The sequence below is a fragment of the Falco cherrug genome, chromosome 14 (assembly GCF_023634085.1).
Source record: "Falco cherrug isolate bFalChe1 chromosome 14, bFalChe1.pri, whole genome shotgun sequence".
Classification (NCBI taxonomy): Eukaryota; Metazoa; Chordata; class Aves; order Falconiformes; family Falconidae; genus Falco; species Falco cherrug.
This window is the reverse complement of record NC_073710.1, coordinates 7,045,442-7,060,075: the sequence shown is the minus strand read 5'-3', so window position 1 is coordinate 7,060,075 and position 14,634 is coordinate 7,045,442. Positions and strand designations below refer to the sequence as shown.

The window sequence follows — 14,634 nt, the reverse complement described above, 5'->3', positions numbered from 1 at the left end:
AACCCAGCCTTGAACGCTTCAAGGGATGGGGCATCCACAGCTTCCCTGGGCAACCTCTTCCAGTGTCTCACCACCATCACAGTGAAGAATTTCTTCCCAACGTCTAATCTAAATCTCTCCCCTTTCAGTTTAAAGCCGTTCCCCCTTGTCCTGTCGCTACATGCTTGCATAAAAAGTCCCTCTCCAGCTTTCCTGCAGGCTCCCTTCAGGGACTGGCAGGCTGCTGTAAGGTCTCCCCGGAGCCTCCTCTTCTCCAGGCTGAACAACCCCAACTCTCTCAGCCTGTCTTCACAGGAGAGCTGCTCCAGCCCTCTGATCATCTTCGTGGACCTCCTCTGGACTCTCTCCAACAGGTCCATGTCCTTCTGATGTTGGGGGCCCCAGAGCTGAACGCAGGACTCCAGGTGGGGTCCTCTATGAGAGAGGAGCAGAGGGGGACAACCACCTCCCTCGACCTGCTGGCCATGCTTGTTCTGATTCTGCCCAGGATACGGTTGGCTTTCTGCGCTGCAAGCACACGTTGTTGGGCCATGTTGAGGTTTTTGTCCACCCCAAGTCCTTCTCTGCAGAGCTGCTCTCGACCCATTCTCCACCCAGCCTGCATTGGTCCTGGGGGTTGCCCTGACCCACGTGCACCAGACCTTGCACGTGGCCTTGTTGAACTTGATGATGTTTGCTCAGGCCCACCTCTCAAGCCTGTCAAGGTCCCTCTGGGCAGCACCCCTTCCCTCCAGTGTGTCAACCACACCACACAGCTTGGTGTTGTCAGCAAACGTGCAGAGGGTGCTCTCAATCCCGCTGTCCACGTTGCTGACAAAGATGTTGAACAGCGCTGGTCCCAGTACCGACCCCTGAGGAACACCACTCATCACGGGTCTCCACTTGCACAGTGACCACTGACCGCAACTCTTTGAGTGTGACCGACCCAGCCAATTCCTCACCCACTGAGTGGTCCATCCATCAAATCCATGTCTCTCCAGTTTAGACACAAGGATGTTGTGCAGGACTGTGTCAAATGCTTTGCTGAAGTCCAGGTAGAGGTCATCAGTTGCTCTTCCCTTGTCCACCAACACTTTAACCCCACCAAAGAAGCTTTAGAGATAATTTAATTATATATTATATATATGGATTTTATATATTATATGTACATATAAATTACAAACTATAGATTATTTAATGCAGAGGAGGAGCAGCACAGTTTTCACTTTACTGTCTCTGTGTGCAAAATTTGTTTGAGTTACATGGTTTTTTGCACTTTAAAAAGCACAGGTCTAGCATGATATTGTGCCACTTCCAGGTGGAAGAGAACTGCACCCAGCTGAGACCTTGGGGGGCCAATGCCAGACTTCTTTCATCTTCAGCTGGATAGGATCATGGCAGAAGAGGGGAAGAAAAAGGAAGGAGATAAAGCTGAAGAGCTGGAAAGCAGTATCCTATCACTTACCTCATTACCCAGACAGGAAAATCAGTGTGATTCTTTCATCTATCATATGTATTCGTCCTCCTCCCTCTGCTCCTACAAGTAGGAAACAGCCACCTGGTGGAGGGGTGCATCACTGCTCCCCTGCCTTGGGCACTGAGAGGAGCCGTGTCAGTGGTTCTGGCATGTGGCTTGTGTGCTGTGCAGGGCTGGGCCTTCTCCTCTGGCCCTGTGGACTCTGGGTGTGTCAGCAGAGCCTGCATACTGGGGAGGCGGATCCCATCAGCTATTTATGTTTGCTATGATACGCTGCGTCTCCGATACGTCTACGATACGATCCATGTCTTTGTGATCTCTGACTAAGTTTACCGGTCTAAAGCCAGGTACACCATTAGTGTGTAGTGTACTATTTCTGCCCTGGCCTCTAAACAACTGGTTTTAGGACACTTGCTTTCATGCAGCCTTATACCATACCTAGTTATCATTAGGTCATGTTGAATTGAATCCGAACTTCTTCAGTGCTGGTCTACTTTACCATACACTAGGCTAGCATGTAGCTTTGCCCGCTGTGCTGTAGCTAATATGCAAATACAGAATAAAACTAGACGTGTTGCTTTGGCTGGTACCATTGCATAAAGTACTCCCGGTCAGGATATCGGAGAAACCTTCACTGGCACATACAGGGCTCTTCTCAATCTAACTGACGATATAACTCTTTCTGTTGCAAGTGTTGTCATCAATTTCATTGCACTATTGAATATTGAAAATTAATTTCCAGAGTGGTCTTATTCACTTGTTCCTTGGCTAAGATACATTTATTTCCTATCATCAACTAGTTTATAGTATATCAACGTTCAAAAGGGTTTTCCATCCTCTGAAAATGTCGAGTGTAGTCAGCACTAATGAAAGGGCAATGAATAATACTCTACGTCATGGCTTTCAAACTTTAAGAATTCCACTGGGGTCACTGGGTTGAATTAGAGACCCTTTAATCATTAGTACAGTTTTATGAATGGTGTACTTTACTCTGATATTTTACAAGACGTCACTACTTAACACACTTCTGGCTCCATGGAAGGAAAAACAAAAGCCTTTGTGTGCCTCGAGGTCCCTGTAGTTTTGAGGATCATTATAATTCTACTGAGTCAAATCCTGAGGTCCCTGTTTAGTTGTTATACCATGCTAAATCCTTCTGGAATCAAATGGAATTTGTCTGAGCAAAACCATGCTAAGAATCTCCTGATTTGGCCATTTAAGAGTAGCTAAAGATTTCTCTTTCCCAGATGGAGGAAGAAATAGCTGCAGTTGTGATTCCTACTCAATGTAATGTAACCAGCTTGTATTTGTGTTACTCCTGTGCCCAGGCATTGCAATCATGAATCCCGTTGTATGTGGCACCAGTTGCTGACATTTGGAATTCTTCTGTCAGATTTGCTCTCCTGTGAAAACCTTGGTCTTGTGGGGTGTGTCATTGAGTGTAATTACAAAGGGCTTGCTTTAAACTCTAGCAAATGTTGTGTACGTGAAAGCAGTACTGTACAACAGCGGATGTGTTACAAATGCAAGTCCCTTTGTCTCCGTAGCTGGGACACAAGTGGACCTCTGTAATCTGCTGTGAAAGTGAGGGCTTCTTCCCCTAGTCACTTGTTCAGACCTGCTGAACTCATGACATTTCCAAGGCCTTATTTTGTTCCGAAGAGCTGAATGATGAGGGCACCATTTCACAAAATAAATGAATAAAGCTGTACAATTTCAGGGGTGCTTCCACTGAGGTGTTCTCTATGTCATGTAAAACACTGAAGATAAGCGATATGCCAAATAAAACATTTGCTGATGAAATTACAAAAGGGCACTCAGGTATATGCCAAGCTGAGGAGAAAATAAAATTGGTATTACAATTTTGAAGTTCTTAATATGCATCAGAGAGTTTTTACAGGTTTTCATAGTCTAGGTGAGGCTCACACCCCAAGGAGTCTGCTTCATCTAAATCACTTTCTTCCCCTCTTTTTCCTCCCCAAAACAAGAGGCAATCTTCAAAGGAACAAATATGTCACTTTAAATACACAACATAAAAAATGGGCCAAATAAATTATTAAAATACATAAAAAAGAGATTCGCAAAAGATGCATGTTATTAGCTATTTGACAAGCAATTGATGCTGTTGCAATGGCTGCATTTCACAACACAAGTGTTTTCTTTGCTAGACAGATAAATAGTCAACATAATGTGAGAAATGACTTTGCAGTCATCCAAAGAACAATTTGGCTTTAAATAGTTCATTTAATGGCTTTCCACTGGCTGTGCTGCGCAGTCATTTCATACCAGACCTTCACCACATCCATGTGCTTTGGAATTCCTTCTAAAAATGAGCTCCAAGCCTGACCCTCCTCTCCCCGTCCCAATTCCCTGCAGAAGTGTTACCACATATGCTTTGAATCTTTTTTTCAGATGAGCTCCCAAGTCTAACTCCTTCCTCCCTGTGCTTGAAACGTATGGATTTGAAAGCACTGATGTAGCCTTGAAGTTTTTGGACCAGGCCCATCTGGGTCAATCCCTATGTAGTTTGACTAGTAGTTTCTGGAGTAAAATTCTCAGAAGCCTTCATTTTTTCTTGTTCTGAATCTACTACGCACTCCCTTTTATCTCTCCTAGTTGAACTACAAGGATCTCAAGGGAGATGTGATTTTCATAAACAGAAAAATAATGACCAGCCAGAGGAAGGAAACAAATTTTTAATGACTGGGAGAATTGTCTTTATGAAAAAGTAAGTTTCCTTTTAGTTTATTATATATGTAAAAAAATACATCATTCATCAACTGTAGAAGAAGGGGAGATTTCAAATCTCATCTACTCAATAATAATGATTTTAAAAAGCTCATAGAGACTTTGTCCTACTGCTGCCAACATTTTGAATCACTGAGAAAGGTTTTCCAATCTGCCCCTGAAAACTGCATATTGGCATTAACGGTGACTTCGGAAGGATCACCCGTGTGTGCAGAGATGCCCGTGAAAAACAGTTTGCAGGACTAAGTCAATAGAGCAGCCGCTTTTCCAGGCATGCAGGCTTCCTTCGCAGTCAAGATGCTGCTAAGCAGGGACACGAGGGGCTTCCGGAGCGCTTCAGCACCGCATCCGCGTACCAGGGGCGATGGAAGGCAGTTTGCGAACGGCGCGGAAGGCGTGCGGGCTGCCCGGTGCCCGCATCCCCTCCGCAGCCCTGAAGGGGCGGCCGAGCGGCAGCCACAGAGTCGCGGCTGGCCCGGCGACCCTTCGGCCCGGGTGGGAGGGCTGCTCCGCCGCCGGTACCGGGGGCAGACCCGCGGGCGGCGAGCGGCACCCCGCAGCGCAGCCTGCGCAGGGCGGCGCGGCCCCGGCAGCCCCCCGGGCCGGGCAGGGGCAGCCGGGCGGGAGCAGCTGGGCCGGGGGCCGGCGGCAGCGCGGGGCTCCGCGGGCGGGCCGGGCGGGGGCCGGGGCAGCGCGGCGCATTGTCTGCCCGGCGCCCCCGGGGCTGCGCGGGGAGCGGAGCGGAGCCGGCCCCGCCACCCGTGCCTGGCTGGAAGTGAAACGCGCCCCGGCTGCTCCTTTTTCTTTCTTTCTTTTTTTTTTTTTCTCTCTCTTTTTTTTTTTTTTTTTTTTTTTTTGAGCCTCCAAAAGGCTCACTCGCCCCTTTCATCTGCCGCCGCGGCCCAATGGGAAGGCGGAGGCTGCCTGCAAGTGGTCTAATCTCAATGAGGTGTCAATCATGTTCCCCGGTGGGTGAAGTAAGGTCTTTTGTAACCGCCTCTGTCTTTGGGAAAGAGAGGCGAGAGGAGGAAGGCTGGAGCGGAGAGGGGGACGCCGGACCGTGCTGCAGGAGAACTCAGATTTGATCTCGCTTGTGCGTTAGCAGGGAGAAGCGGAGCACATGGATTTCTAAACACGCTGGGATTTTTTTTTTTATATCTACAAAAATAACAACAAGCGAACCTGACCCTACTGAAAACAGTCAAATGAATCGTAACTGCAGATCAATGCAGAGAGATGGGGAAACTTCACTCGAAACATGGTTAGTTCCTTTCACTTGCTACTTCCTTAGTCCCTTCCCCTTATTCGGCTTGTTCGCGGTTTGTTGCTGTGATTTCTGTACTGGTGTCTAATGATCTTCCTTTATTATTTCCCCGCACACTTTCCTCCGGATCTGCCTAGCTGCCGTTTGTAAACCCAGAGAAAGTCCAGAAGGTAGGGATGGCTCTTTACTGCTCGTAACTTTGAACGTGTTCCCCCGCTGCGGGTGGCTGCCCCCGGCCCCCTGCCCTCTCCCCTCAACTTTCCGGCGCGGTTTGCGAGCTGCGTGCCGGGTCCCGGCTCCGGTCCCGGCTCCGGCGGCGCGCTGGCCGCGGGTCCGGGCGGGCTCCGCGGGCGGCTCAGCGGCGGCATTGTCTCCTCTTCTCTAGGTGATAGTTTTGCGGTGAACGCCTCTCTGGCTCGCAAAGGGCTGGAGGACTGGATGGTGAAGCAGAAATACTCCGGGGGCAGCAGCAGCGGAGGCAGCAGCTCGGGACTCCAGCAAGGCTGCCAGCACCGGGCTGTTTGCAGGCTCTCCAGCGCCAGGGTATGTCAGCTTCCTCGCTGCTCCCACCCCCCCGCCCTGTCTTTTGGAAATAGGGAATACCAAAAGCTCTTTCTACATCCCTCTCACCCTCCCAAGGGTCGGTTGTGCAAAGGAAGGGTTTTCTTTGCCCTAATGCTGCTCCAGGGGGCTGCCCCGTGGGTGGTTTCCTTCAGTCCTTTGATGAAGTTAGGAGCTGCAGAGCAAACTTGGTGCTGGTACAAAAGCCAGAGGAGTAAAGGGACCTGTCCCCTAGTGTCTGGGCAGCGCGATTAGAACAAAACCCTTCATAAACAGGAACAAACGGAGAATCTCTGGGAAAAGCCCAGAACCCTGCCAGCGTGTGTAAGCTTGTGAACCCTGATTGGTGCACAAGTTTGTCTGTGACTTTTTGGCAGAGGAATTCAGGAAAGAAGTCGTCCCCGAAGAGTGTATTTTTATTTACTTGCTCTTTGCTAGTAATGCGTGGCTGACTTTATCTGTAAGAGTTGCTGCACATGTCCCTTGCCCTGGCTGTTACCAGACTGGTCGCTTTCCACCCTTCCTCTTTCCTCTAGTCCTCCTCCCCTGTAAAGCTGGGCTGAAGGAAATGTGTAAATTACCCTCGCCCCCCGCCCTTAATGTTGTCTCTTTAAACAAAAAGGCATGATGGGAGGTAAACAATTCTTAGATATGGTCCTCATAGTGTTTCAGGGTATGATCCAGAGCTTATTGATGCTTACTGAAAGACTCTCATTGACTTCCGTGAGCTTTGGATCAAGCCCTGAAAGCTTCATCAGTGGAAAAGTAACCTGAGAGATGGGGAGATTGGAATCTGTGGTTCCCAGCAAGGAATGTGGCTCTGAAAGCACAAGCAGAGCAGGGCCACCAAACCTCCTGCAGGCTCTTTGCTTTGTTAGCCACCAGTTTTATTGTCAGAAGCCTGGACTTCTCGTGTCTCAGGAAAAATTAACTCGCAAGTGGACAATACTTCATTTAAGGTGGGGTGTTGAAGTGCATAGAAGATGTATAGCTTGGGAAAAGCTAATGATGACTTTTTAGATTTCACCAGTATTGTATTTAGAGGAGGATAAATTGGGAGTCACTGGAAGTAAGGCAAAGGGGGTAAGATAATGATGTGTTTGTAACTGATGAGCATAATCACTTCACATTCAACTTGCAGGTATGTCTGGTTGAAGTGATTCTTAACGTGCTTTACTTGGAGACAATGTGCCAAAGAAAGAAGTTCTCATTAATAACGGTACATACATGTATGATACAGCTGTGAAGAGTAAACCCGTGTGCTTTTAATTATTTTTCATTATGCCCATTTCTGTGAGTCAAGCTTTTTTAGATATATTCTGCCTCTCACATAATATTTTCTAGGAAAGAGGCTCAACTTACCAAGCTAAACATAGGTTTAAATTCAAGAGTTAAAGGTCAAAAACTCTGACTTCAGCTTTGTGAAATGTATTTTCTTCCACAAAGACAGTTTGCTTTTTGAAAACAAGAAAAAAATATCTTTTGTCAAAGATACTTTGCTATACACTGAACTCTTCAGTTTTCAGTTCCATGAGTTCTGCTCAGCTGGAATGGCAGTGGAACAGTATTTCTCTTCTTACTCAAGGTGTCCTCCTCATGATAGCTGAGCAATTAGCAAGCCATTAGCTAAAAATTAATCTACTGGTTTAGTACATTATAAAACTATAAATACATTTAAGTATGTTTAAAAGCACTGTTCCCATGAGGCTTTTTACTGTCATCCTGATAGAGTTGTTTGTGAATGTTTGAAAATATTCACAATTTATTGCCTAATATATTTGGTAGTATCTGTATGCATATATAGCCTGCTAATAGTTTTATTTTAATTGTCATCCTGTCACAGGCACACTGTGACAGCTACATTAAAGTTCCTTTAAAATACGAACTTTTGGTACTATGGAGGGATGCATTTCTAATCCTCCATTGGAACCAGATGTGCCATATGTACAGTCTTTTTGACAAGGATTATGGAGTCGCAGCTTTTGACTCCATAGCTGGGATTGCATGACTGTTTCCTCGTCTGAGATCTTTGATCTCTTGTATAATTATACCAAGATACAAAGTGAATTGTAGTCTAACCTCTTGGCTCTTCATTCACCTCAAGATGTAAAAATACTAGTTACCTCTGCTAATGGTTAGTTACATGGGATTGTGTGGGACAGTTGTATATTCCCCAATAATGTAGTACTGTTACGTTGAATCGACCAAGGGCTTTTATCCTTACTATTTCAGAATACCTCCTAAAATGTTCAGTTAGCTTACAAGGCTCTGTGGAACAGTACAGTTTTATTGTGTCACAGTTGAAACTTTGGCTTCTCATTAAAACACGTTTTTTCCCCCTGAAATAGTTCCTAATTGCTGTGTTTGTGACTTATGGCAGAAGGAGTTAGATCAAACGCTGATGAAAATATCTGCATTCAGAGAAATAACCAGTTGAGCTTAAAAAAAATAATGGTCCTAGAAATAATTTTCCTCCTAGGAATCCTTAACCTGAGTTTTGTTGATGGTGGTTTCATTAGTATGCAGGGCCCTATTTGGTGAAATCCAGCATGCTTCCAAAGACCTGTTGATGGGAGGGGAGAGCACTCAATTGCTTCCACAGCTGAAACTTCAAAGATTTTAATAATTTTGATTAGAACTTGAATGTAATAGTGAAATTTTACTTACATTGCTGTATATAAGCCAAAAATTCTGTCTTGGTTGTAGTTGGAAGACTGTTTTCCTCAAGAACAGAGACACTGAATTGTTAAGTTAGTCATCCAGGGGAGATGACACTGAACTTCAGGGGGATACATGTAGCATTTTACAAGAGGAATGAATGACTAATACAGGAAAGCCATAAAATTTCATTTGTGCTCCTCTCTAAAATGATTGAATTTACAATAGTTCTGGAGGGGAGGTCATTATGTTAGTTCACTGAAGGGGTGTTTGACACAAGGCGAGGGGATTCAAGAATACAACACTTTTCCTGAACTCAAGTTTTGAGAGTTTCTTGGTTAGAGCAGATTTCCCTCAGCAGATGTATCATCCATGTTGTATCCCATCCATCCATGTCTCCCCCTTCCAATTCACTGGAAGAACAGTAACTAGTGTCCAGCTATTGCCAAATGCATCAGACATCTGAGAAGGATCTCATAGTCAATTGTTGGGTGAAGGCAGGAGCCAGGGGAAGGGGAGTGTATCTGAAATATGCGCTTCTGGTGCATATACAACTTTTCTGTTCTAGCTAAGAGCTCTGATCTCATTAAACCATTGCCATCCACCCAGCAGGGGCTGCTCTGCTCTAAATGTTTTAATTACTGTGGAGGCTGAGGGCTGGGCTGCAGCCTTCCATTCCACATCACGTAGAGTTAAAGAAAAAAGGAATTCTGTTGCATCTACGAAAAGTATGAGGTCCAGAGTCATCTTCTAGTTTCAAAGCTAATTGAAACCACTGGGGCTGTAAATCCGTTGAGGCAACCGAATACACTTATTTTGCTGCTTTATGAATGAGTTAACTTGTGCCCAGAAAGGTTTTCTGACACTGTGGATTATCCCATATAATTCTTAAGTTTAAATTTATTCAGTGTGTTTACTTTTACAAACTATTTTTGGAGATCATCATTGTTTGCAAATATTCATGTATTTATTTATTTAGCTGAAAAGTAGTGCTGTGCTAGAGGGGAAAATATTAAATATGACATTTGCTTAGTTCAATTTACTTTTATCTTCAAAGCCATGAGAAATTTTACTAGTTTCTTGCATGTCTCATTGAGATCTGTGCTTGGGATTGGAAAAAAAAATCCTATTTTTAATTTAATCTCAAACCAGCTCACAGTAAGCCAAGTTGTAAGTAATCATTTTAGGTAAAATAGAGCAGTCTTTAACTTACCACTTCTGCTGGGCTCTGGTACTAGTGATCTTCATGTTCAACCCTAACTGATATTACAGTTGAGTATCTGGTCTGGGAATAATACAGTATGAAATGCTGAAGCACATCACACTACTTCAGAGGTGGGGCTTGTTCTCCATTTGTTCTGTGCCTGTAACTGCCAGTGACATTAATGGGCATTCCTTGCATGGCTGAGAGGAGACTACACCAGTGTCAACTTCACTGCATCTCTAGCATGCTCTTTCTTAAATTAAAAAAAAAATAAAAATAGGCCTTTCCCAGTGCCTTTCTGTTAAATAGCATTTGTGTGTGTGCATGTAAAAATATATAGCTTTATGGAAGACACAGCTGGGTAGGTCATTCCTCCAAAATAAAAATAATGAAAGGAAAAGAGACTTTTTTTAGCGATATGTATATGCTATGGCTTAAAGGCTGTTGAAGTGGAAGATTTAATTGTAGCACTACTTTGGGGTCATCTCATGGGTAGAATGACATTTGAAAGACTGCCTTCTTACAGATATGGTGACAAGAGCAATTAAAATTTCCTGGGGTGCTATCTTGTGTTACTGCTTGAAGTAATCTTTCAAACTGAACTATTTTCAAGTACATTAATGTCAGTATTGTATAGACAATTATTTGTATTGACTCTGAGGATTAAAAGAAACAACAAACTCAACAGTGCTAGATACTGGTATGACTAAAAAAAATATTTTGATAAACAAAATATTGTGTATGGCATTTAAAATAAATTGCCAAACTTTGTATTGAAAGAGAGAAGCAGAATCTTATTTAGTGTTGAAATTTGGTGCCAACAAACCAAGATAATTTAATTAGTGGTGTACATAGTATATCTTGACAGCTCTGGTTTGGGAAAATTATAATATGAATATTAACAATCAAAGAGTCTCTGAAAGTATTAGTGCCATGGTGATGAGATTAGTGAATTGGCCAATACTGTAGCAGAAAGCTGGATTCCAAGGGAATTATCCTTGAATGATACCAGTTGGTGCAATTAAAAGCCACAATTCAGTTGCCATATGGAAAGTGTTAGGCATCCTTACATGGTTTCAAAGCTATGTGCCGGAGGTTAAATTGACATGTGAAGAAAAGCATAAATTAAATATTTTGTGTTATGAAATTAAAAGTTGACTTTGCTTGAGCCATATGGAGGAGGTGGATGGAAGACAGTCTGTATTTCATCAGGGCTTGTTTTATAGGTGTTTCAGATTTAATGTGGCACACTTTTAATTTGGCATGTTGATTGGAAAGCTGAATGGCCCGTGAAGTTTCTGCAAACAATCTCATTAACTTTTTTTTTTAAATCTCTAACAACCCTCTTTCTCCTACCCCCTCTAAACTGGAGTTACTTAGGTTGATGTTTGTAAGAAGAAAGTGTATTCTGTATAGTAGCGGGGTAAAGGCCTCATCTAATTATTACACGCTATGTCTCTTGGGCTACTGATAGTCCCTCTTGGTTTAGTGAAACCTTAATTCTTCTGAATGAGAAGGCCTTGGTTATGGAGGACATTTTCTTCTGTATATTGGGATGAAAAGTACTAACAGTATATTATATTCTTTAATGACTTAAATGTAAATAATGTAGTCCAGACTTTACACTAAAACTTCGGTTATAACAAAAATGGGAAATTTGTAGCACATGATTGTCGACATATGGGAATGTTCTTTACAGCAGCATTCATTAACAGAAGGGTTTTCTGTAGGTTTTTGTGAGATCTGTAATAAGACCCAGGAGGAGCTCAGTAAGTGGCTATTTGTAGGCACCCTTCAGAAGAAGATCTTAGTTGACTTTTATGGTTTCTTTTGAATTGGGTTATGAACAGAGAAAAGAGAAGTCTCATGAGTATTGAAACTTTGTAAGAGTTAGTTTTTCCAAAGTTGGGGAAATAATTGTTCAGTGATGATATTTAAATCAAAATGGAACATTGCTCCCTGTGCTGCAGATGTTGGCCTTTATAGAAATCCTTGTGGATGGATTTTGCTTCGTGAATGTCAGCATCAAAACCTGGTTGGAAAGTAAATGGTAGCTGTTGAAATGTACAAAATACTTGAAGCATTTTTTTGTAACTAAACCACTTCTCTAGTTAATATACTAGTTACTCTGAGTATTTGTGAGTTTTCAGACTATGTGATATTTATAGATATCTTTTCATGGAAAATGAGGTATAGTTTTAGTTAAAAAAATTACTGTGAAGAAATGGTGCAATGGACTTTCTCTGTGAATTTATTTAGTCATATCTGCCAACATTGGCAGCAAAACTAAGCTTGTATTTACTCCTACGGAGTAACTACAGCTATGGGAGACTTGAGTTGGCCTGTATGCCATTCAAGAATTATTAACCAAGTTCCAAATGCAAAATCTTCATTGTGTCTGATTTCTTAGCCAACAAAGCGTATTTGTGTTGGAATATCTCATGACATTTGTCTTGCAGTGGTGGAATGCCAGTGGTGTTAGCTGTGGTGAAAGGGCTGTGCTGGCGCAGATATTTTTACTACTGCGTAATCTAAGAGAGAGGGGAAGTTGGCTTGTGTAGGTTCAACTATTGCTGTCCTGGTCTCTGCAAGGGGTACAGCCATACAGTGCACTTGCTTTTTGTGAACTTCTGGATTTATTGTCATCAGAGCAATATGGCATATATTTTGTCTTGTAATTTGCAGAATAGCGATGACACTTCTGAACATGTGAGACATCCTTTCTCGACTCGGAAAGTCCTGTATAGTTAGTGTCCTCCAAATAGACTACTGTCATGTAACCACATGTCCACAGTTCATTAAGGACCAGTCCACTGGCTTGCCATGGGAGCTGGCATTCCAACAGGCTTACATCTGCAAGTAAGTGTTCAGCCAGATCCCTTAATACTTATACATGTGTGTCTCACATGACCTGATATGTGCCTATCGTATGTGAGAAATACTTCTGGTTTAGTCATACAGAATCTAATTGTTTGAGGAAGGGAACGATGCAGTCTTTTGTTGGGAGGTCCTATAACAGCTGTGAAATTGACTACCCCTGGTTTTGTTTGTGTGGTGTGGCCTATTGTATATTATAGGGCAATAAATGACCCTATTGTTTTAGTGTATAAAAGTTCTGGTGGAGTAAATCCTTTTGCTCCTCAGAAGACCAGACTGTGGCCATAGGAGACTGAAATGCCATCAGTGCCTGAGAAGCTCCTTAATGGCCAAAAGGAGCCCTGTAAAAATATACCTAAAAGATCCCAACACTAACCCCTTGGCAGCAATAACGAAGGACCCAGTGGTTCCCTGGTTCAAATCAAGGTCCCTACCAAATGTGAATGAGAAGGAGTTATTCCTTGAATGTGAAGCTGTTGTTAATAAAATTTAATACTTGTGAACAAGACTTATTAGGCAAGCAGCTTCTCTGCTTTTTGTCAAAGTTCTAATAGTTTGATAATTTTCTCCCATAACCCTTCTTGAACTGAAAATTCAGTGGAACTCTGAAACTCAAGTTGACTGTGAAAGGGTGTCTTTTTTTGTACCTTGAGAAGTGCCATCTACCAGTCTTGCTTTTGGTTTTAACAGGTTTGATTTAAATGCAGGCTGAGTGGACTGGTCCATTATGTCATTTGTAATGACAATCCCTTGAGAATATGAGATCCTTCCTTAAAATGTGGGAGGAGATCAGTTATGGTTTGCACAAAATTTGTAGCAGAGAACTTTTGAAGTGCCTGGAATTTTCAGCCACGTATCCTTGGACTTCAAACTAACAAATGCGGGCAGTATATGTTGCTTTAGCTCAGAGATGGATTGGCATGTGGTCAGAACAGTCTACGGACTGTCCATCTAGAGAAATACTTGGTGTTTTGCGATTAGGGTGGAATTTAATGCATTTGGGGGCATTACTGTGGCAGCTTTCAAGGGATTAAGTATATTGAAGTTCCTATTAAAGTATAACATTGTGATTCAAGATCTGTGAAAGAAAATCATGCATGGGTGTTTGATCTTGGGGTGCAGCCACACATGCTGTGAGGCATAAAATAAGGGGATAGACTCAGTAGGGAAGTGACAGAACAAAGTACTGTCTTGCAGGAGAAATGGGATTTGGGAGCAGCCTTGGATCTTTTGATCCATACTCTGATGCGAATGATGAGTGGTATGGAGGTGACAGATTTGTCTTGGGGGAGGAAGGAGAATGGTGGGTAGTGTGTCGCATTGCCCTCGGAGATAGTTTGCTGTCTGATTCCCCAAAGGTTTGATGTGGTAGGTAAGGACTAAGCTGCTTCTTGTCCTATCATAAAAATCTTTTATAATTCCAGAACAGTTAGTTTCAAGAGAGTCAGGTAAAGAAGGTAGTAGCTGTAAAGTTAAGCCTTATGCATTACATGCACCTAAAGAACAAATGCCTGTTTGCGGGAGCAGGAATTTTCTCTGAGCATAGAGTGCCCCAGTCCTGGGCTTACAGAATAACAAGCAGTCTCTGTGTTGCATAAGATGCTGTGGTTAAGCCTGTATCAGTGTTTCTGTAATAAACTACTCTTTTTGAAACAATAAATAATAATTTTGCTTGTGAACTTCCCAATGTTCACATAGCGTACGTGTGTATATACTACAGACACTCATTCCCCTATGAAGAGAGAACATCATAGTCTAGCAAACAGAATATCTGTCATTCCAGCTGAGCAAAGGTCTAAGGCAATAACCCAAAATATCCTGGAAGAAATTCTAAAAAGCATTGAAGAAATCAATCGTCTGATCCTA

At 43.0% G+C, this 14,634-nt stretch overlaps 1 protein-coding gene across 3 annotated transcripts in view; it reads left to right on the top strand.

The window, feature by feature from the left end:
- Nucleotides 1–5,119: 5,119 nt before the first annotated feature.
- Nucleotides 5,120–14,634, top strand: part of NKD1 (NKD inhibitor of WNT signaling pathway 1) — a 114,152-nt gene continuing 104,637 nt past the window's right edge. The window contains exons 1-4 of one of the 3 annotated variants that reach the window (XM_055726799.1): nucleotides 5,120–5,465; nucleotides 5,606–5,638; nucleotides 5,854–6,011; nucleotides 7,171–7,248. In XM_055726799.1, coding sequence (XP_055582774.1) covers nucleotides 5,441–5,465; nucleotides 5,606–5,638; nucleotides 5,854–6,011; nucleotides 7,171–7,248 — 294 coding nt within the window. In that variant the 5' untranslated portion in view covers nucleotides 5,120–5,440. The remainder of the gene's footprint in view (nucleotides 5,466–5,605; nucleotides 5,639–5,853; nucleotides 6,012–7,170; nucleotides 7,249–14,634) is intronic. The other 2 variants (XM_055726797.1, XM_055726798.1) reach the window with 2 other exon arrangements.